The following is a 23,634-nucleotide window of genomic DNA, read 5'->3' on the forward strand; positions in this document are numbered from 1 at the left end:
TTCCCCAATCGTACCCAAGTTCCCGAGCTGAGGCAACTTTGGTGATGACGGACACGTGGCCTTAGGCAACGAGTCAGGGTTTCCTAAATTTCCCCAAAATAAAATATTTAGGTGGCGACTCTGTATCTGGCAAAGCAGTCCATGTTTGGCACTTCTTTCAAAAATCTGTTTTCTCAAAACGATTTGCCAGATTTGGACTCTTTGGTTCAGATTAAGAACCGTGACACAAATTGAGTTCGAATTGTAGCATGAGGCCCACGGGCGCATCTACAGCTCTGATTTTCAAAAATTTAGATCCTGCAAGCACTAATTTACCACTTGAGTACATTTTTTACCGCTCGAGCAATCTATTTCAGAAAACAAAGATCCTATAAGCAATCATTCCCCACTTAAGTGAACTTTTGTCCCGTTAAGCAGTCTGTTTGACTTTAATGCATGAAAGCTACACTTTTGATTAGATTTGTAAGACCTAAAGCTAATTTTATGCTTCTATTATATATAGGGGCCTTAGACATTTGTACATCACTCATTCTCTCTCTATATCTCTCTTCTCTCTACACTTTCTCTCTCCACCATTAAACCTCTATTAAAATCTTGGATTGAGAACAGATCTTCGACTTGAGTATTAAGGTCATAAATCTTGACCAGGGCTTCGAGATCATCTAAGCCAATAGTTGATTCAAGCATTTTCAAAAGTTTGTGTTTCTCCTCTTTTCATTTGTTTAATATGAGTTTATGGATGGATGCATGGTTATTTTATTAGATAAACCTTGGATATTTGTAGAGAGATGAGAAATGGCATGTTAAGGAGTTAGGGTTTGATAATTGATTGGGTATTTTTCTATAATTTTTATTAAACTTATTTTCATTGTATAAAATTGCATGAAGGTGCTTAAAAGTGAGAAAGCCCCAATTTTGTAAAAAGCCCTAATTTGTGAAATTGTACCAAATGAGAAATTAGTAGTGTTATATTAAAATTGGTGATGTTATGTTGAAAGAAATTTTGTTATTGTGTTGAAATTGAAAATTATTGTTTATTATTATTGAAATTATATCATTATTATAGATAATTGTATTGGCCATTGGTGGAAAATGGTATTATTGTAGATATCGATACAATAGTTTGATGAAAACCCATATTCATTGTATTATTAAATTATGGAATTCATGGAAATGAAAATCCACTGTTGAACAAAGGTGCATGGAGCATATTTTAAGAGAATTGAATACTTGCATGTGTTGCATTGACTACATTAAATGTTATGGTTTTAATTGAACATTGGTGGTGAATCCGGGTGATGTATAGATGAGATTGAAATAATTTGGCTAGATAGTCTATGGTAAAAGATTGAAAATCTACACGGTGTAGGTACCAAGGTCCTTCCGATTAGAAATCGATAATTTTGGTGGTGATTAGGTGACGCTTAACGATGGTTACTGGCAGAGTGTTTTTTCAGATAGCTCACTAGATTAGGTGGTACTTAGCGATGATAACTGGCATATAAATGCACTTGAAAGGATTCACCGAGTCGATAATAATGAAATTGAGAAACCATTTTGAGCATACTATACATATATAGCATCATGATCATATACATGTGTAAAGACATATTATCATGTGAAATATTACCTTGTTCGACTATATGTTCATTTTGCATGGCTGAAATCTTTTTCAAGTATTGATGGTGTGCCTCGACCTTGAGGTGGGGCATGAGATATATGCATGAGCTATATAAGAGCTCTTTTGATTTATAGGTCTTGGGCCCATTTTGTGTAGGTCGAGTGAAGTCTTTTGTAAGGATTATACCTTTTTGTTTGTTGTAAGCCTAAAGACATTTTAGTTACATTTATTGTTATTGCTTTTGGAATTACATATTGTATATTCACTTTATTTAGATGTGGAATATAAGATGTATATAATTAGAGAATCTCATGTATTAAATGACATTGTTATATCTATATATATATATATATATATATATGAGAGAAACCCTTTTATTGTACTTAATATTATATATTTTTTTATTATTTATATTTAATTCTGATGAGTCGGATCTTAAATATTCAAGGCATGAAATATATATATATATTTATATTTATATATATTTTTATTTGTTACTATGTTCCTGCCATGTCTTGTCATATTTTTTTTTTAATTTTTTTTAAGAAAATTGTAATGTCCATGTGGCACTATTGTATTTGAGTCTCATGTCCACATTTATGTATCTATGTCTCCCTACAATACATCCTAATTAGTTGCTAGATGTAATAATTACTGAATCATATAATAATCCCTATGGCGTCATCATATAATTAATGTCTGTCTTCATCCTAAATATTTATGTTTGGCGTTATCATATAAAAATGAGAGTTTTGGTGAAACTTTCATTTTAGGGTAAAGGATAACTCAATTAATTTTCTTTTAAAAAGCCTCTGATTAGGAAATTGCTACCTTAATAAGGACATTTTATATTTTCTATTTTTTTTATCACAATATTGCCCCTCTATATATACGATCTCCAAATCTGAGCAGAACGAAATATTTGAAATATTTGAAGATCTCGTAAATCTGAGCTGAACAAAATCACGAACGAAATCTAGCAGGAATGAAATCGATGAAGACGATCTCCAAATCTGAATATCTCGCAACCGAATATCTCTCACTTGCTCAACAATAGACGATCTCGCCGCCGACGATCAACACTCTCAATTAAACGAGAGTTTCATTGAGATTTGTGACTGTTGATCGAGTTTTAGAGGTTTTTCTTCTCAATTAGGTATGTTGATTAGTTGATTAAATTTTTTTTGTTTTTGTTTGTTTTTTTTTTTTTTGATTTATTTTTGTTGTGTTTGATATTGCGCTGTTTTTTGTTTCAGAGAATGAGAGTAAAATTTTACTCTGGTTCTATTGCTCTGTTTTTTGTTTGAGAGAATTAGAGTAAAATTTTACTCTGATGTTAGAATGACAAATTTTATCTTATTTCGGAGTAAAATTTTTTACTTTTGTGCAGAGTAACATTTTACTTTTAGATTCAGAGTCTAACATTTTACACATTTTTCAGAGTAAAATTTTACTTTTGTATGGAGTAAAATTTTACTTTTCAAATTAGGGTGTAACATTTTACTCTTTGATTCAAAGTGTAACATTTTATTCTTATTTCACGGTAAAATTTTACTTTTAGATTCTTTTTGTAACATTGTACTCTTATTTCAGAGTAAAATTTTACTTTTAGGCAGAGTAAAATTTTATCAATTCAAACTAAACACAAATTGACTTTTGGACTTGTAGTGACAGTAAAATTTTAGTTTGATAGTGATAGTAAAATTTTACTTTGATAGTGACAGTAAAATTTTACTTTGATTGACAATAAATTTTTACTGTTAATTGATTGCAGATTTGTTAAATGGTTCCACCTCTTATGTTGTTATGCAAGTATGGTGATCGTACCATGGTGTTCAAGGTTGTGTCAAATTGCACGTTGAATGATTTAACTGATTTCTTAAGTTGTAAATTGAAGAAGTTTGAAAATAGTGGTTGCATACTGTTATCGTACTGTTTGCCTGGACATTCGCAATGCATGATTGATGATGATTCTAATTTTCAGAATATGTTGTCGCTTGTTTATCCCCTTGGTGTTGACTGGGTTGATGTGACTATTACTGAAATGGGCATTTCAAATGAAAACACATGGAGTTGGAGAATCAGGGGACGTTACTGGATCCAACATTACTGATGATGAAATGGATTTACTCCCTATGTTTTGTCAACATGAAGAAATGACTTTGTTGTCTTGTGGATGTGTGAATGGAATTACTCATGTAGGTCAAAGATTTATTGGAGGTGCAAAGGATTTTCGGACTGCATTATGTAAATATGCCATTGCGATAGGATTATGTGAAAAATGAGAAGTGTCGGGTCACTGCTGTGTGTTCAATGCGGGAGTCCAAAGCTTGTTTATAGCGAGTACATGCATCTCTAGAAAGTGCTAATAATTTTTTCTACATTAGGACTCTACATGATGAGCATACTTGTGGAGCTGCAATTCGTACTTCTAAAAACTCGAGGATGAGTTCAAATTTGGTTGCAAGTTTGATTGTTAATGAAGTTTGTGGGTATCCCCAAACTCGTCCAATTGATGTTGTGTGTCAACTTACAGATCAATGCGAGCTCACCATTACGTACAATCACGCTTGGTTGGGAGTTGAGAAAGTTAGGACTACTACTTTTGGAGATTTCTCTAGGTCTTCGATAGTATATGGATATTGTGATGAGCACAAATCCTGGTAGCTATTTGCGTCTTGACTATAACCATCAAAGTGGACGGTTCAAGAGGTTTTTTGTTGCATTTAATGCTTCCATTCAAGGGTTTAGGCATTGCCGTCCTCTATTGTTTATCGATGGAACTTTTCTGAAGGGGAAATATAAGGGCACCTTGTCAACAACTGCAGCGAAGGATGGGGATCAAGGTAGATATTACTATAGTTTATTCAAAAGTAACAAGTTACTTATTCTCAGAGTAACATGTTACTTATTTTCAGAGTAACATATTACTGTTATTCAGAGTAAAAATCTACTATATTTGTCCTTTTCGTTTAATATACTTACTAATTGTAAAATGTTATTTTTCAGGTTTTTTCCCTCTTGCAATGGCAATTGTCGATACGGAGACTACAGACAGTTGGGAATGGTTTTTTATGCATTTGTCGAATATATTGTTGGATGAAAGACCAATTACCTTCATATCTGATCGGAACGCAGGACTTTTGAAGGCTTTACCCAAGGTTTTACCTACTGCTTTCCACTATTTTTGTCTCCGACACTTGAAGGCCAATTTGAGGGATAGGTTCTCCGGTCCAAGTTTCAGCAATACTTTCAGGAGAATGATAGTTTTTTTTGTTTTCTTCATGTGCTTATGTTCCGACAGTGGGATGTTTTAATCAGTGCTTGAAAGAATTACAAGATGAGGGAAAAGGGATCATTTGTAGGTTTCTATCCAATTTGCCCTATGACAAGTGGACTAATGCATATTTTAAAGGACAAAAATACGGTGAAATGAACTCGAATGTGCAGAGTCTTTCAATTCATGGATCCGTCAAGCTCGTCATTTGCCCACTACGAAGATGATTGATTCAATTAGGTTGAAGATCATGGATTTGATAATGAGAATGAGAGAACAAGCTAAGAAATGGAATACTTTTCTTTGTCCGGAGATGGATTCAACATTAATAAATGCTCTTAAAAGTGGAAGAACTTGGTTGGTTAGTCGTTCAAGTGATCATGTTTTTGAGGTTCAATCCTGGCCATCGGTTAGCGTTGACCTCTTGAATAGAACTTGCTCATGTTACCAATGGAAATTAAATGGATTTCTTTGTGCTCACGTAGCGACCGCTATCCAAAAGAGCGGAGGTGATTTGTATGCACATGTGGAACCATTTTATTACACTAGCAAGTTTAAAGATTGCTATGCTGAGTCCGTTTATCCAATACCCACTGTTGAGAAACCTCTTGTAGCTATGGATGATCTTGTTGTCCTTCCTCCAATTTGTAAGAAGCCACCTGGTAGGCCAAGGAAGAATAGGATCCCATCTAGGGGTGAGAAGATAAGACGAGTACAGTGTGGTAGATGCGAGAAGTACGGTCATAATAGAAAGACTTGCAAGGAGACATTGTCGTGAAAGACATTATTGATTTTGTAATAGAAGTATGAAAATAATGCAGTTCTTCTGCAATAAATAGTCCATAGCAATAATAGTAGTATAGTCTTTTAGACTAGATTTGTAAGGAGACATTGCAATAAAAGACATTTTTACTATGTTCTTGAATGGTTTCCTGTTCTAGTTTCTGATTTGCTTTGTGGTTGAATGGTTGTCTATGGGTGTGATGAGCCTGTGGTTTCATAGTAAAATTTTACTATGTTCAGAGTAAAATGTTACTTTTAGATTAAACTTTTACCTTATTTCAGAGTAAAATTTTACTTTTATAGAGGGTAAAATTTTACTTTAGTGCAGAGTAACATTTTACTTTTAGATTTAGAGTCCAAATTTTACTCGCCTTTCAGAGTAAAATTTTACTTTCATACAGAGTAAAATTTTACTTTTGTACAGAGTAAAATTTTACTTTTAGATTCAGAGTGTAAAATTTTACTTTTGTACAGAGTCTAACATTTTACTCATTTTTCAGAGTAAAATTTTACTTTTATATAGATTAAAATTTTACTTATTCAGGCTGTAACATTTTGCTCTTAGATTCAGAGTGTAACATTTTATTCTTATTTCAGAGTAAAATTTTAGTTTTATGCAGAGTAAAATTTTACTTTTAGATTCTTCTGATAACATTTTACTCTTATTTCAAAGTGAAATTTTACTTTTATGCAGGTAAAATTTTACTTTTAGATTCAGAGTGCAACAATTTACTCATATTTCAGAATAAAGTAAAATTTTACTTTTATGCAAAGTAAAATTTTACTTCATTTCAGAGTAAAATTTTACTTCATTTCAAAAAATATGTTTGCCCCCTTAGAAAAACATTTCCAACCTGCACCAAAATTTACCACAACACACAAACTCCCCTGATGATCATCATGCAATCTTTGTGCAAAAAAAAAAAAAAATCTAACAACACAACTACATATATCATCAAAGATACACATGTATACCCTGTATCATTGTATTATATCCATAACAACGTTCATTCCTAGTCAAAACAATATTCTTCTATAATAATGTATTAATCACCAAGCCATAGTAAAATTTACTAGAACAATAGACATAGCATGTACTATCTAATACTCTTTTAGTATTCTTTCACTTACAATTACTTTTTCACCGTTCTTTCATTTACAAAAACCGAAATTACATACATCATTCACAGTACTTCCCTAGAACTTGTCCACATTGTCATCCTTGAGGTCTTAGCTCTTGCCAAAATTTTTTTTTTTTTTGAGGTTGAAGTGTTCCTCAGTCCATGCTTTTGGATAATCATTCAAAATTTGATGCACTATTGACGCTCGGAAATTGTTAATTTCATCATCTTCCATAAAATTTGTAATAGGCTCATCTCTTATGATTTGGCGCATGTTATAACATACAATAATTCCATAATCAACACTGTTAATAAAAATCAATATATTGTTAGATTTAGTCAAATTTGAAAACTACCAATTCAAGCATGTAATAGTAGCCTGAAATACTTACGATGTTGGGCGTTGTTGTGGACTATCTTTCCCCGAAACCAAGTTTGAAAACTTTCTTCTACCTCTCTTCGTTTTGTTGGCCAACTTGCTATCCACATATGTTATCTAACATCATTGCATAAATGTTTGGTCACGATTAAATTCAAGAATAAAACACAGCAAAAAATTACTGTTAATATGATGCAAAGCACTTACAATCTTTTTTGCATCCTTAAGGTAAGGATCTTCTCTGTTGTCTCTTGGCCTTAAAGAATTGTAATGTCTCCACTCATCAAGTTCAGTATCAAATACAAGAAGTGTCCAGTGGTAGGGTTTTTCTTCCTTCTTGTTCCCATTCGAATTCATGCAAAAATGAAGGTATCTGTGTCCACTGAAATCTTGTTCAAGGACTTTATCAATTAAATGATTTCTCAGCTCTCCATAACCCCATTTCACTAAAGACTGCATTTAATCATATAAAGGTGTCATGTCTCAAGTTGTGTTGGTGACACACTGTATGAGTTGTTAATTTTTGGCAAACCAAATAGTAAAAATTAACTCCAAAATACAGCACAATGTTACACTAAACCACAATAAAATTTTATCAATTCAAACTAAACACAAATTGATGGCTTACCCAACAAAGGCTTGAGAAAAATAATGATTTATTCTTTTCTGGCTTCTTTGCTTCTTGTTCAATCTGAGGCATTTCAACAAAGTTGTCAATGACCTACAAAAACAAAAATCAATTAAATATATGTTAATAAAATGAACTATTAGTTATTGAAGTGAACACTAGTCATGGAAACTTGTATGGCCACTTACATTATTTGCAGTATCACCATCTCTCAGAATTGCATCCACATCATGCAATGTAACATATATTCCATTTCCTGTGCTGGACCATATGATTGCACTAGTCATAAGGTAAAAAAAATGTTGATTAACATGTTGCAGTTTGATAACAGTAAAAATCTGTTGTTTGATAAAATTAAAATGGTCTTACTCTATGGTTTCCAAATTGTAAATCTTGTTCAGTAGACGCTTATCATTCGCATAAAGCAATTTGCATATTGTAGCCTTATCTGGAAACAAAACCCTTTCAACTGGCTTTGGTTGGCTTAGAGGCAAGTTGTCAACACAAATCACTTCATTTTATATCACTTCAATTGCTTCTTTTGTGGTCTTTTTTTTCTTGGCCCTTCTTGGCTCACATTCAAAATCAGACATCTCTTTTTTCTTCCTCACCTTGATTTTGATTTTCTTGACCATGGATGTTTGCAATGGCTCTACGACTATAGGTGTTTCTTTCAATGTAGTTTGAATCCCAAAGTTTTGCTCTTGTTCTACTCCTTTAGCATGTGGCATTTCTTTAGAAGCGAAACCTTGGATAGCCGCATGAACTGCATTTTCTTCAATCTGTTCAACCAACTATTTATTTTCAGATTCGAGTACTTCAAACTCCTTTCTCAGTTTCTCCATTTGTTTCTTTGTCTTGCCCATCTTTTCCATCATTTCTTTTGTTTTTGCCTCTTGATCCTCTTGTATTTTTTGCATTGTTTCCCTCATTTTCTTCAGTTCTTCAACCAATGCCATATTCTCACTTTTTAGCCTCTTGTTTTCCTTTTGAACTCGTTCTAATTTCCCAAGATCAATGAAGTCCTTCAAAGGTTGATCATCTCCTAAAGCTTCAGCTACATGATCTTCATCTTCTTTAGCCTCCAAATTTTCCTCCATGTCCAATGCATCTTCTTCCTCATCATTGCGAATGAGATCCATTTTTTTTCTAGAAATGGGTTTCAGTTCATTGTGATTTACCTGCATTTGAAAAATAGAAAAAGAAAAGAAGTCAGCAATGAAGAAAACTTTAACCACCAGAGTAAAATTTTACTCTGTTTCAAAGTAAAAGTTTACTCTGATTGTAAGTAAACTTTTACTCTAATTTTAAGTAAACTTTTACTCTGTTCAAGAGTAAGTAAAATTTTACTCTGATTGTAAGTAAAAGTTTACTCTGATTGTAAGTAAACTTTTACTCTGACTTAAAGTAAACTTTCACTCTGTTCAAGAGTAAGTAAAAGTTTACTCTAATTGTAAGTAAACTTTTACTCTGATTTTAAGTAAACTTTTACTCTGATTTAAAGTAAACTTTTACTCTGTTCAAGAGTAAGTAAAATTTTATTGTGATTATAAGTAAAAGTTTACTCTGATTGTAAGTAAACTTTTACTCTGCTTAAGCGTAAGTAAAATTTTACTCTAATTGTAAGTAAAACTTTACTCTGATTGTAAGTAAACTTTTACTCTGTTCAAGAGTAAGTAAAATTTTACTCTGTTTCCAAGTAAATTTTTACTCTGATTGTAAGTAAAAGTTTACTCTGTTCAAGAGTAAATAAAATTTTACTCTGTTTCAAAGTAAAAGTTTACTCTGATTGTAAGTAAACTTTTACTCCAATTTTAAGTAAACCTTTACTCTGTTCAAGTGTAAGTTTTATTATGTAAGTATAATTTTAAGCAAAATGAACCAGTAAGGCTGAGTTTGGAAAATGATACCTCTACAGGCTTTAGTGTTTGCAATGACCTCTTCATTAGCTTTTTCCTCAACGTTGATAAGTCCCATCGAAGGAACCTTGGACACAAATTTTTTCCTTGAGGTTGAATGAGGGTAGTATGCTCGCATAACCAGTACTATAAAATAAAAAATCGAAATTAGTTAATCCTCTAAAGATAGATTGCATAATATTTCAAGTAGTTCAATTTACTTACCAAAAGAAGAAGTACACATTCAGTTACATTTTCAGGACTTCCTAACGAAGAATGGATTGAAGTAGTCAACGTGGATGCAACTGCAGTCGACCATGCATATGAATTCATCATTTCCAAATCTTCTACAAGGGCGACAAAAGCCCATCCAACTGTTAGACTAGTTGTTGGTAATAGCAAAGTTGCCACAATAAACAAGCACATTATTCGGGCAACATCCTCAACATCAACTGTCGTTGTGCCTTCCAATGCATCTCCTAATGCCTCTCGCAAACTCTTTACAGATATTCTTGACATATTACGAAACCTTCTCTGCACAAAAGCTGATTCTTGTTTCTTTCCATATGAGACGTCTACTTTTTTTGTTCCCGATTTTATCCCAAAAATAAAAGTAACGTCACTGTCCCGTATGTCACACATTTTCCCCCCAAGCTTAAATCTCTTTGCATGAAAGTCATAACATTTGATCACATCCATGACATTATCATCAACTTTCTTGAACTTCTTTACCACCACATCTTCTTTCTTCCAAAAAGATTTGAACAACATCCCAAAAGGTGTTCTCTCGAGGATACTAATATGTCTTTCAGTGAACCTCGTGTCTCGCATTATGTTTATCAGTGAAACAATACCTGACCTATATTTTTTCACATAATTCTTCCTCTCACGTACTCCATGTACAACATTCAACTTTAAAGGTTTTGTTGTTGAAGGCATATAGCTTTCATTCTCACTAGCATTGGACTGAACTTCTTTACTACTTTTGCCTATTTTTTTAGGGACTTTCTTCTTTTGTATAACAGTTGGTGGAACTTCAAAATCATCATCACCATCATCACCACATTTGCTTTTTGTAACAACTATTTTAAAACAGTAAAAAGTTTCCCCATATCAACAATGTAACATTTTAGTTTAAACAACAAAGTGACAAAACAAATAAGCAGTAAAGAAAATGTACAAGCATTGTAATGAGACAGTAAAGTTTTACTTTGTTTGGCAACAAAACTTTACTTTTATTGAAAGTAAAATTTTACTCTGATTAGAAGTAAAATTTTACTCTAAACAATATACCCTAGGAAATAAACCAAAAACACATACAAAAAATCATGTAATGAGCAAAGCCTAGAGTTAAAGTAAAATTTTACTCTGGTTGGAAGTGAAATTTTACTCTGAAAAAATCATGAAGCAATTGAAAGCATTGAAATTGCAGGACCAAAACACATTCAATGAGACAGTAAAATTTTACTTCAAACAGAAATCAGAGAAATGACGAAACTACAATCAAATTCACATACATAAATAGATATGCACATTTATATGGACCAAAACACATACAAATTGATATGCACATTTATGTAATGAGCAAAGGCTAGAGTTTAAGTAAAATTTTACTCTGGTTGGAAGTAAGATTTTACTCTGAAAAATTCATGAAGCAATTGAAAGCATTGAAATTGCAGGACCAAAGCACATTCAATGAGATAGTAAAGTTTTACTTTCTTTGGCAGTAAAACTTTACTTTTAATGAAAGTAAAATTTTACTCTGATTGAAAGTAAAAGTTTACTCTGAACAATATACCCTAGGAAATAAACCAAAAACACATATAAAATTTATAGAACCAAGAATCAACAAAACCTTGTCTCAGTTTTGACTATACGCAACACAGTTCTGAAATTAACATATACAATTCACATTCAAACCGAAATCAGAGAAATGACGAAACTACAATCACATTCACATTTATGTAATGAGCAAGGGCTGGGGTTAAAGTAAAATTTTACTCTGAAAAATTCATGAAGCAAGTGAAATTGAAAGCATTGAAATTGCAGGACCAAAACACTACAGAAATCAAAAGCAACGAAATTGAAGCAAAACTGCATACCCCATTCTGAGACAGTAAAGTTTTACTTTGTTTGGCAGTAAAACTTTACTTTTATTGAAAGTAAAATTTTACTCTGATTGGAAGTAAAATTTTACTCTGAACAATATACCTTAGGAAATAAACCAAAAACACATACAAAAAATCATGTAATGAGCAAAGCCTAGAGTTAAAGTAAAATTTTACTCTGGTTGGAAGTAAAATTTTACTCTGAAAAAATCATAAAGCAATTGAAAGCATTAAAATTGCAGGACCAAAACACATTCAATGAGACAATAAAGTTTTACTTCAAACATAAATCAGAGAAATGATGAAACTATAATCACATTCACATACATAAATAGCTATGCACATTTATATGGACCAAAACACAAACAAATTGATATGCACATTTATGTAATGAGCACAGGCTTGAGTTTAAATAAAATTTTACTCTGGTTGGAAGTAAAATTTTACTCTGAAAAATTCATGAAGCAATTGAAAGCATTGAATTGCAAGACCAAAACACATTCAATGAGACAGTAAAGTTTTACTTTCTTTGGCAGTAAAACTTTACTTTTATTGAAAGTAAAATTTTACTCTGATTACAGAAATACCTAAATTTTTATTGAAATTTACACATTCAATGAGACAGTAATTGAAGCAAAACTGCATACACCATTCTGGAATACCTAAATTAGTTTTCAAAATTTTTAAACCTGAACATTCTCACATGATTTAGTAATTTAAAGTATGTTAAGATAGTGATAAAAAATTTAGAACAGATGATCCTTAGTGTGACCCAAAATCCCAAATTCTACTCACCCTAATGCGACAACGAAAAAAAAAAGAAAAAGAAATCCTTAAAATACTCGCAAAATGAAAACGTAATCTCATACACCACTACCCGGACAGACTTCATAACATCGAAAAACTAGCAGAAACGGGAAAAAATAACCTGCAAAATCTGTGTCCAAGAGAGAGAGAGTAAAGCATAATGTGGAGTTCGATTCGAGCCCAAGCGACGAACTTGTAACGTTCCAGGGGTAGAAAGACAAAGTATCTCTAGAGAGCGAGAGTAATGAGACTCAGAGAAGGGTTTTCAATCGATGCTAGGGTTTTCGACTGAGGATACTCAGAGAAGGGTTGTCAAACGATGAAACAAAGCGAGGGGAGAAAAAAGGTGCGATTGCTTCATATTTCCCCACTTATATGGAAGGACATTTCAGTCAATTCATAATATTTTTTTAATTGAGGGGCTTTTGGGCTCATTGTTTTATTCCGTGGGTTTCACACAAAATAGGCCCAATGGGGGGGCTTTTCACCAAAAATCTCAATAATAATTCCTATGGCGTCATCCTAATTAGTTAACGCAAATATTTCAACTGACTGAGTCTCAAAAAATGTCTGTCTTCCTTAGGAGTGGTCGCGGTTCGGTTTTGGATGATTTATGGATTGGTTTAGACCCACCCGTATGTATGCAGTTTGAGAAAAATTCAATCCACAACCATTTGCAGTGCGGGTTGCAGTTTGTGCGGATCAGTTTTGCGGATGTGCGGGTAGTTATGGGCAGTTTGCGAATTGGACTTTTTCCTTTAAAAATTTATTTTGGAGCCTTTTTTTTTTCTTTCCATTTTGTAAATATTTATTTTGGGTCCTTTTCCCCCCATTTTCTAAAATGCTCCAAGATTAATGATTAATAAATTAAAACTTATAAAATTAAAAACACAACAAAATCAATTCCTAATACAAACAAATCATTCAAAATCCTAAACATTTAAATGAAATCATAAACTAACACAAGCACATCTTTCAAAATCCTAAACTAGATCATCAATCTCATTCACTATCTCCTACCCAACAATACAATTAAAGCAAAATCATTCAAAATCCTAAGATTACCTAAAAGTAATTCTTCACAAACTTTTACATTTATCCAAAATGCAATGTTAAAATAACAACGGTCCAAGTTTAAAAAATAAAAATAAATAAAGTCTAAGTGTGGGGGGTTCTTACGGGTGCAGGTTAAAATCACAACCCGCCTACAAACCCACAATCATGTCATATTCCAAACCACATCCGCTCGCATTATGTTTGCGAAACCGCCCATTTGTATGCGGGTCGATTAGCGTTGGGTGGGTTGTGTGGTTCAAATAACCCTATGCCTAGCCCTACTCTCCATCACTTCTTTGATAGAGAGTCCAGCTCAAGTGTTCGGAATTTTCCCTATAAAAGAGTGCTATATGCTTTGGAACCGGATGAAGAAGTTAGATTGATTGCTATCTTATCCTCAGCTCCTCCTCTAAGTCATGAGAGTGCGGACTGTCTAGTTTGAGTTAGTGCATTTGCAAGCTTTGGTATTTTCTCTGTGTTTGTTCTATACTCATTCAATAGCTCTCTACTTGGTTCTTATCTCAAAATCAGTAAGTTTGTTTGGAATAATGCATTATCCCCTAAAGTTTCCCTTTTTTTTTGGTTGGCCTAGAAAAACAAAATTAAATTTGCTGAGTTTTTACACAGAATTGGCATATTAGACAGCAATGTTTGCCCCTTTTACAGTTCCAAATCTGAATCTGTTGTTCATGTCTTGCTTCGTTGCCATTTCTCCTGGTTCATTTGGTCTTCTGTGATTCATGATTGGGGGTTTTATTGGTGTATTCAAGAATCAGTGGAAGGTCTTTTCAACTGGTGATTGGGTAAAAAATTCAAGAGCCTTGAAAGGAAAATTTAGAAAGTTATCCCCCTAGTTGCTCTTTGGTCTGTTTGGAAACATAGGAACGAGTGTGCCATCACTGAGACTCAACCCAATTCCTCTGGTTTGTGTGAGCTCATCAAAATCAGAACAGCTCTTTGGCTCAAAGCATGTATAAAGGATTTCCTCTTCTTAGTTAAAGATTTTGTTTTCAAGTGGAGACAAATCAAGGGTTGTTCTTAACTCAGCAGCTGGGTTCTTGATTTTTTTTCCCCTTTCCTTCTCTCTTGCCCTTTGCCCTTGTCTTCTTTCTTTTGGTTGGTTCCTTATCAACCAGGTGGTGTGCTTGCATTTGGTCTCTCTCTCTCTCTCTAGTGCCAATCTTTTTGGGACTAGTTTGAGAGCCTCGATGCTCGTTGCAACCCCTCCTCTTTATTGATTGATTCTTTGTTCTTAACTGTTATAATCAATGAAGTTTTCTTTGCTGATCAAAAAAAAAAAAAGGTGCATATGGTACATACATTTTGAGGGTGTGTACCATAATATTTCCCTATGAATAAATATACTTTTATTCATAACTCGCAATAGGAGAATTCTATTATACACACTCCACACCATATGTACCCTTAGTTGCACCATTTTTTTATTTAGTTATGACCAATTTTCTTCTTTAGTTATGATTTGAGATTTTGATGTCTTTTTTTGTATTTCGTTATGATTTTTTTTTAGTTATGACTCAAAAAGAATAAAATTATGTCATTTTTTTTACTATAATTATAATATACATATGATACACACCCTTTGATGCATATGATACAAACCCTTTTAGTCTCTCACTATATAGATATCCATGCTAAGGCCCTAATTTTGGAAGTTTTCACGTTTGCTCAAAACAAATATATATATATATATATATATGTTTTGTTCATTCCCACAAAAAATAACAATAATAATCTTTGTCTTGAAATGTCAAAAAAAAAAAAAAAGAAATGTCAAATGTTCTCAATCTTAAATACTAGATAATTCTATTAAGTGGACTTAAATATCCATAAATACTCTTAACTTTTTCAATATACTAATAAATCTTACATTACCTATGTGTTGTCCTCATATTATTCAACAATTTTTTTTTATCTTCTCTCTCTAGCATCTCACGCTCTCTCACTCTCCCTCACGATGTCTCCAAAACTTCCACACTACCATTGTTCACCACTACTGCCATCACATTGCCACTGTCACCGCCATCTAGCCACCATGACTGCCGCCACCGTTGTCGTTCAACCATCACCACTGCCGCCACCATCATCTTCTCACTACCGTCATTGTCCATTCGTTATCGCTATCAATCAACACTCCACTATCACGAATCCACTATCGTTGTTCACCAATCACATCAACCATTACTGATCTACACTCTACATCTTCGATCTCCACTATATGGTCATCGATCCACCGATTTAGTTCTAGATTTACGTCTATTTAGTTCTATTTCTACGTCGATCTAGTTATTTCAATGGTGAAATTGACTCCAAAATGTCTCCAAAAAATAATATTTTTTCAAATCTTACCCGCCTCCTCTCTCTCTCTCTCTATATATATATTTTTCAAAACATATATGTAGTAAATTCATGTTTCAGTGATAAATTTATTAGTTGCTGGTTATGTATATATATGTAGAATGAGAGTGTCATGTGAATAAGTGAGTAGAAGTGTGAATGAGCGAATGACGTCTCTTTTTTACAAATCACTCGGTGAATTTATCACTGAATGTATATTTAATTATCATGGCTGCTGTGCTCAAATTTTGATATTAATGCATTAAAAAATTTATCAATAAAATGGGTTATTTATTATGAAATTAGAAATTTCAGGGGCGCGATATAATTTCCAGAACCACATAGAGTAATTCATATTTTAAGTAAACGGTAGTGCTACATGCACTAATTAGTGTACTAACTAGTGTATCAATACTAGTTATGACATTATTATTAACCTCACTCATTATACAAATTACAAATACTAAAAATTCCTGAAATTATGTCGCATCATCAATTGGTACACTAGTTAATATACTAATTGGTACATATAGTATTATTCTTTAAGTAAATCTCAGGAGGTTTGTTTGTAATTTATCCTAAAACAAATGAGATAAAAAATGCAATCAATGTGATACCATATTTAATAAGTCATTTGCATTTTTTTGTTGATGAGAGGGTAATTTATGTGTAAATTGGGCCGAGCAAAGTTCAACTATTGAAATGGACCGAGCTAGGTGCAATCTCCTAGATGTTGGGCCGAACTACGAGCCGAGGTAATGAAGCTTGGTCTTTTATCTCGACAGTTCGGTCAGAGGCAAGCTACCAGTGGCCTGGTCTGGCTGTCCTAGACCGAGGTATCGTTGGAAGGAGGACCGAGGTATATGATAGCTCTACAGGGCGTCGTCTAAGCAGTAAAGACTTACTGTGTTGCCTAAAGTAGCACCGAGCCGCGTGAGTACGATTAAGTCTGGCGTGGGGCACGACCATGCTAGCTCGGTTGAGCTGTTACCAAACTGAGGTATGAAGGTTTAAGCCATCTCACTTGGTTGGTAGTGAGTAGGGTATTATCAAGATAGGCATTATCTTTGGGAGTGTGATTCCTAGGAGGACCCTGCTTAGGAAAGTTGGAGTCCTATTAGGATTGTGCCAGGCAGACTCTACAAAAGCTCATACAAGACCTATGTACAGATATCACAATTTTTACTCTAGAATACACAACGCTTTTGTGTCTATTGTCTATTTTCTGACTTAGGCATCAGAGAGGTTTTCGGCACACAGCTGCCGGCTAGCTTACGTTGGAGGAGTTCAACCTTGAACAACAGGATTATACGAGAAGATTATTTTTCGTGCTCGTACAATTGGCGCCGTCTGTGGAAGATACACGAAGAACAAACCTTTTGATTAAAGTTTCTCCTTCCACTAAGTTCAATGGTGCACAATGAAGATTTACCCCATTCTGCCATTGATAGACAAACCCTAGAAGGGGGCTAGAGATGCGAAGGTCTACCTTTTGTCCCGCTCATGGTAGAATTGGATCCCCAGCAACGGAACTCACGGAGAGACATGCGAGATAGACAAGGCTCAAGTCTGCGTCGCTCTCAAAGCCCTGATAGACAGAGGCGAAGGATGGATCCCCAGGTTCTGGAGGATCGCGTGAGGGAGCATGATGAATTGATAAGGAGGATGGCGGCAGACATGGAGACTATGAAGCGCTAGATAAAGGGCAAAAGGGCGGCGAAGAAAAAGGTAGGCAAGAGCAGGGTGCACCCTCGCCACTCAAAAGATCGTGACAGGCAAGTGCATACCGTCTCAGACGAAAAGTAGAAGCCTAAGGACGAGCGATACACAATCACGAACCTCTAGGACTTGTTACTCCAGGTTTGAGAGAACGAGGACTGAGAGGTCGTATACGGAGGGAAGCAGTTATCGGCCCTCGCACACGCACCAAATGACATCTCGGCACATGGAGTTGCCTAGGTCAGCAGACCTGTAAACAGTGCTAGAGGAGAGGGCCCGATGAAAGGAGGACACCCAGGCTCACGACCCTCGTAGAGTTTCAGTTCTACAACGATTGACTCCCAGGACACATGGGAGTGTCGAGGTAGGGATGCCAATACTACGCCTTGCTTACGAACTAGCAGATAAAGTGTTAGCAAGGTTACAGAGCTCACCGTTCATTCTAGCAATTGAGAACACACCGTTACCCTCAAGCTTCCACCAGCCCAAATTCACTACTTATGAGGGGAAGTCAGACCCCTACATACACTTAAGCCACTTTCACCAGGTTATGGCCGTGTATCGACGAAATGAGGCCCTAATGTGTATTTTGTTTCCTTCTAACCTTGGTGATCTGGGTCTAACATGGTTTGAAAGGTTGCCAGAAGGTAGCATAGCTTTATGGGCGTAGTTGGCAGAGGCATTTGTGACCAGATTCAGAATAAACACCAAGACGCCAATGGAGATTGACCAGCTCCTCTCTATTGACATGGGAGAGAAGGAAACGTTAAAGTCTTACAACAGTCGATATTGGAAGATTTTTAATCAGATTGGGGATTGCCCCACAAACCTCGCCATCGCACAGTACAAACGGGGTTTACCGGCAGGTAACAAGTTGAGGGATTTAATAACAATGATGCCACCCTTCACAATGGAGGCCCTAATGGAGAAAGTACATCAGCACATCCGCGTAGAAGAATATAGCGCCCACGCTAAAGCAAAATCAAGCATAACAGTGATGCCGGCTAGAAAGACTACAGCAAAAGTCAACACGGTTGAACAACCAAGCAAAAATAGACGAGGCAGACGAGCCAACAGAGAGCATCCCCAAGCAAGGAACTTGAAAGTCCGTACTGCCATCACCATAGTATTCAGTAAACCTATCTACCGGATTCTTAGCGAGATACGCGATGTACCCTTCGTTCAACGGCCAGCCAAGTTGGAAAAAACACAGAGGGGCTACGATGAGAGGTACCGTTGCACTTTCCATGATGAAAAGGGGCCTCGAACTGAAAACTGTATGCCATTACGGAAACATCTAGAGGAGCTAGTGGCCGTAGGCCACCTGGACCAATATATTGAAGTGGGAACACAGCCAGCCCCCCAGGACCGCAATAGGCCGGATGGGATGCCGGTCGACGGTCCGCCTTAAGGCATAATCAATGTAATAAATGTGTTCGTTGAACCTGAACGGGTATGTGAACTCAGAGGGATGATCAAAAAGGCTGAGCACATGAGAGAGGTACTAAGTGCACAACCTACCGTCAAAAGGGGAAAAATGGAGGCAACAAACGTCATCTCCTTTTTTGACAAGGACTTAGCAAGGTTACAATACCCTTACAACGACGCACTGGTGGTTACTTTCGGCGTCAAGAACTTCGACATCAAGTGGATCCTAATTGACCAAGGGAGCTCTTGTGAGATAATGTACTACGAGACCTTCAAGCAACTAAAACTGGAGGACAGAGACTTGGCACCTGCAACATCTCCCTTAGTCAGCTTCAACTCAATGCCAGAATGGCCGGTGGGCAAGATAATTCTGCCGGTCAAGGCAGGAACGATGACAAAATAAGTGAAATTTTGGGTATTGAAAGTCCTTTTCACTTACAACATAATCTTGGGAAGAGCATGGTTGCACGCCATGCAATCAGTGGCATCAATCTACCATCAGGTGTTGCAGTTTCCCAACGAAACTGGAGTGATTGAAAAAGTCTTAGGAGACCAAATCATGTCGAAACAGTGTTTCGTCACAGTAAACGGCAGCCAGGCTGCAAAAGGGTTTGTACAAATGGCCAGAAAACAACGAGTTGTTCACAGACGTCGGCAAAGCAGCCGAACAGAAGGCAGTAGAAGACTTGGTAGAGGTAAGAATAGATGAAAAGAACCCATAAAAGTTCTTTTTGCTCGGCTCGTCTCTGTCCAGCATTGAGAGAATAGAGATCATGGAATTTTTGACCTCTAACATCAAAGTGTTCGCTTGGACGCCGTATGACATTCTTGGCATTGACCCCAATTTCATATGCCATCAACTCAATGTCCACCCAACGGCCTGACCAATTATACAGCGAACTTGCCGATCGGCACTCCACCACGTAGAGATAGTGGTGGAGGAAGTGGGAAGCCTATTGGAAGCAGGGGTAATCAAAGAAGTACACTATCCCAGATGGATTTCCAACACTGTAGTGGTGCCAAAAAAGAACGGCAAATGGCATGTTTGTGTGGACTACAAAACAGTTAACAAAGCGTGCCTAAAAGACAGCTTTCCCCTACCACGAATAGACCAACTAGTAGAGCTAACAGCAGGGCATAACTGACTTAGCTTTCTTGATGCATATCGCGGTTACCATCAGGTCGCTGTGTATGAACCGGATCAGGAGGTCATGTCATTTATAACACCTAGAGGACTATATTCCTACAAGGTCACACCCTTTGGCCTAAAAAACACAGGGGCTACATTCCAACGGATGATCACCAAAATGTTTGAACCATTGTTAGGCAGAACAATAGAAGCTTACATAGATGATATGGTGGTCAAAAGCAGAGATGATGGGGACCATCTTAGGGACTTAGATGAGATGTTTTTGAAGTCCCACAAGTTGCGACTGAACGCATCTAAGTGCGCATTCGGCGTGGGGTCAGGTAAATTCCTAGGCTTTCTAGTGACCAATTAGGGTATAGAAACTGAACCCTCTCAGATCAAAGCCATCCAGGATCTTGGCAGGCCAAACACAATCAATGAGGTACAGCATCTCATTGGCCTAGCAACCGCACTAAACCAGTTCATAAGCCGGTCGTCAGACAGATGTCGACTGTTCTTCCAGGCACTGAAGGCCAAGTTTAAGTGGGATGATGAGTACGACTACGCCTTAGAAAGTTTGAAAGACTACATGACCTCTCCTCCGTTGTTAGTAACCCCCGTACCAGGAGAGGAGCTCTTTTTGTACTTAGCAGTTTCCCAACATGCAGTTAGCGCAGTGTTGGTAAGGGTTGAAAGAATTCAACACCTGACTATCTTTTATGTGAGCAAGACATTGCTGGGCTCGAAAACAAGGTACCTGTCATTGGAAAAACTGGCCTTAGCTTTGATGATGGAGTCAAAAAAGCTGTCGCACTACTTCCATGCCCACACTGTGGTTGTCTTAACAGCCTTCCCCTTAAAAGCCTTGTTTGAGAGGGCAGATTTTTCTGGACGAATTTTGAAGTGGGCAGTGGAGTTAAGGCAGTTCGACATAAAGTTCCAACCAAGAACTGCGATAAAGGCCCAAGCTTTGGCGGACTTCGTGGCTGAGTTCCCACTAGGCAGTCACCAGGTTTACCCAATCGATTTGACCGAAGCAACAGAAAGAATGGGGAAAAGTACCGCAGGAATAGCACAACCCCCAAAATAGGATGCCCAACTGCATAACAAGCCATTTAGGCCTGAAGAAAGAGAAGAAGGAACAGACCGCAGTACTGCCAGCAAGGACTCACCCAAAAGTAAAGTCTTGAGACAATCAGACAGTGAGGATCAAAGCCTAATGGCAGACACTAACCTGGAAGAAGGCATCAACAACGCCCTTGATCCCAAGACATCATCCGATCCCTCCACTTGCTGGAAGCTATTCGTCAGAGAGATATGGAAACTCTTCGTGGATGGAGCATCCAATAGGCCCGGTGTAGGACTTGGCATAGTCCTCATCTCATTGGATGGTCTAACAATTGAACAAGCAGTCAACCTTGGCTTCCCAGCATCCAACAACGAGGCAGAGTATGAGGCATTGCTAGCAGGTTTGAAATCGACACTTCGCATGAAAGCCACCGGTAGACACCCAATTTTTTACCGTCCTCAAGACTTGGACGTCACCGTTTGAGCACTCGGTGATCATCCATGTTTGTGTTCGTTTTGAGTTCCCGAAGGTCTCGGCTACGCGCCTTGCCTCAGGATCTCTCAACTCGACTGTTTTTGTGTTTGGTTTTGCACCAAACACTTGTGTTTTGCCTTGAGGGGGGCAGGGAATGAATTATTGGCCATCCCCACACTCCACCGGCCATTGCTTGAGGCCACCGGCTGTGTTTTGTTTTCACCGGCCAAATGTTTGGCCGGCCGGCACTATAGATGGTCGACCGGCCATCTATTTTGGTCAAATTGCATTTTTGGCTAGCCGACTACTGTGCATCTGCTTTTGCAGATATTTTTATGCCAGCTGTGCTAGCTGGCATAAACTTTGCTCCCCTCCATACACGTGTATGGAGGGATCTCCCTGTTGTTAGCTTGCCTTGGAAGCTTTACAAGATTGGATTGTCTATAAGAGGAGGCCTTTTCTTCCTCTTTCAGGTTAGACAACATTTTCAGAGGGCTCTGGTTTTAGGGTTTGAGTTGTGTATCTATCCTATATCTATATCTCCCTCTCTCTTGTGTTTTGTGTGTGTTTTGTCTTACTTTTGTGCACAAACACCCAACATTACACCTTCCTTTAGCTACTGAGGTACTAAGAGGCAGTTCTTCAAGTTTTTGAGCTCGTTTGAGCCAAAGAAACTGCTGGTCCATCATTCTTGAAGAGGGTTAACAAGGGTAAGAACTTATCCCTTTTATTCCCCATTTTTGCATAGCTCTTTAGCCTGCAAAAGTCTTGTTTTTGTCTACTCTAAGTAGTTGGTTAAGGGTGTTTTGAGCTTTGAGGTTGTTTGACCCCTCTTAGGGCTTATTTGACCCCTTTTTTGTGCCATTTTGGTGAGCTCCGGGACCATTGTGTTTGGGCCTCCTCACCATTGAAATCTTGAGGGATTTCAGTGGTGAGGATGGTGCCTTGAGGTCCTAAGAAGGAGAGAGCCACCCTCTCTCCTTGTTGTCCTTGAAAAGGGCTATTTTAGCCTCTTGTGTGAGCATCTAATTTAGGTTCATGTTGGCCATGTCCTAACTGATTTTTGTGCTTATTATGTCACAATATAGCTCTGTTTTTACTTGGTTTAGATACATCTTGTATGTCTTGTAATGCCATGTTTAGGCCTTAACATGCTTTAGGTGTTGACCCTTGTTCTAGCATGGTTTTGGCCAAGCTTTATGAAGCTTTTGTGTATGTTTTAGTGTGCTTTAGCTCTGTTTTCAGTTGCTTTGGTCATGCTTAACATATTTTGTATAGTCTCTTTGCATTCTAGTTTGTAGGCCTTGAATGTGTGATGTCATGAGCATGCTTTGCTTGCTTTAATCGGTTGGTTTGGCACCTCCATTTTATGCAATTTCAGAGTTTGGTATGCTTGTCATATGTCCATGATCATCTCCTTTAAGTGTGCTTAAAAGTTACCTTTTGATGCTTAGGAATTGGATCATGTATGCATGCATGCTTGTATGTGCATTTGGCCCCATCTCCATAGTTTATGGCCACTGTTTTAGGTTTGTTTGAGGGCCGCCTAAATTAGTCTAAGTCCATCCTTCATGTATTATAGCATGCTTGCCTTGTGCATTGTTGCATACTTGGCCTATTGCATGTTATTGCTTGCTTGAAATCATGATGCATCTGGCATGTATGTCATCGGTTAAGTTGCTTTGCATTGTTCCTATGCTTAGTCCACTTTACATGTTGTTGCATGTTTGCCACTAGCATAGTTGTCACATGCCTTGCATGCTCATTTTGCATACTTAGCCT

The 23,634-nt window shown here is 36.7% G+C and overlaps 2 protein-coding genes across 2 annotated transcripts; both read left to right on the plus strand.

The window, feature by feature from the left end:
* The first annotated feature begins 5,121 nt into the window (after positions 1-5,121).
* LOC145796038 (uncharacterized) lies at positions 5,122-5,676 on the plus strand. The gene has a single exon (XM_082881015.1). It carries the CDS (start codon positions 5,122-5,124, stop codon positions 5,674-5,676), a length of 555 nt encoding a protein of 184 aa, XP_082737141.1.
* Positions 5,677-18,470: 12,794 nt separating this feature from the next.
* Positions 18,471-19,163, plus strand: LOC145796039 (uncharacterized). Its single transcript, XM_082881016.1, has one exon. The coding sequence runs from the start codon at positions 18,471-18,473 to the stop codon at positions 19,161-19,163; it is 693 nt and encodes a 230-aa protein (XP_082737142.1).
* Positions 19,164-23,634: the final 4,471 nt, after the last annotated feature.

The sequence above is a fragment of the Camellia sinensis genome, chromosome 7, assembly GCF_055761805.1.
Source record: "Camellia sinensis isolate YWXY chromosome 7, ASM5576180v1, whole genome shotgun sequence".
NCBI lineage: Eukaryota > Viridiplantae > Streptophyta > Magnoliopsida > Ericales > Theaceae > Camellia > Camellia sinensis.

What these genes read in the sequence shown, in the direction of transcription:
- LOC145796038 (XM_082881015.1), top strand. Translation starts at nt 5,122, where the DNA reads ATGATTGATTCAATTAGGTTGAAGATCATGGATTTGATAATGAGAATG.
- LOC145796039 (XM_082881016.1), top strand. Translation starts at nt 18,471, where the DNA reads ATGGAGATTGACCAGCTCCTCTCTATTGACATGGGAGAGAAGGAAACG.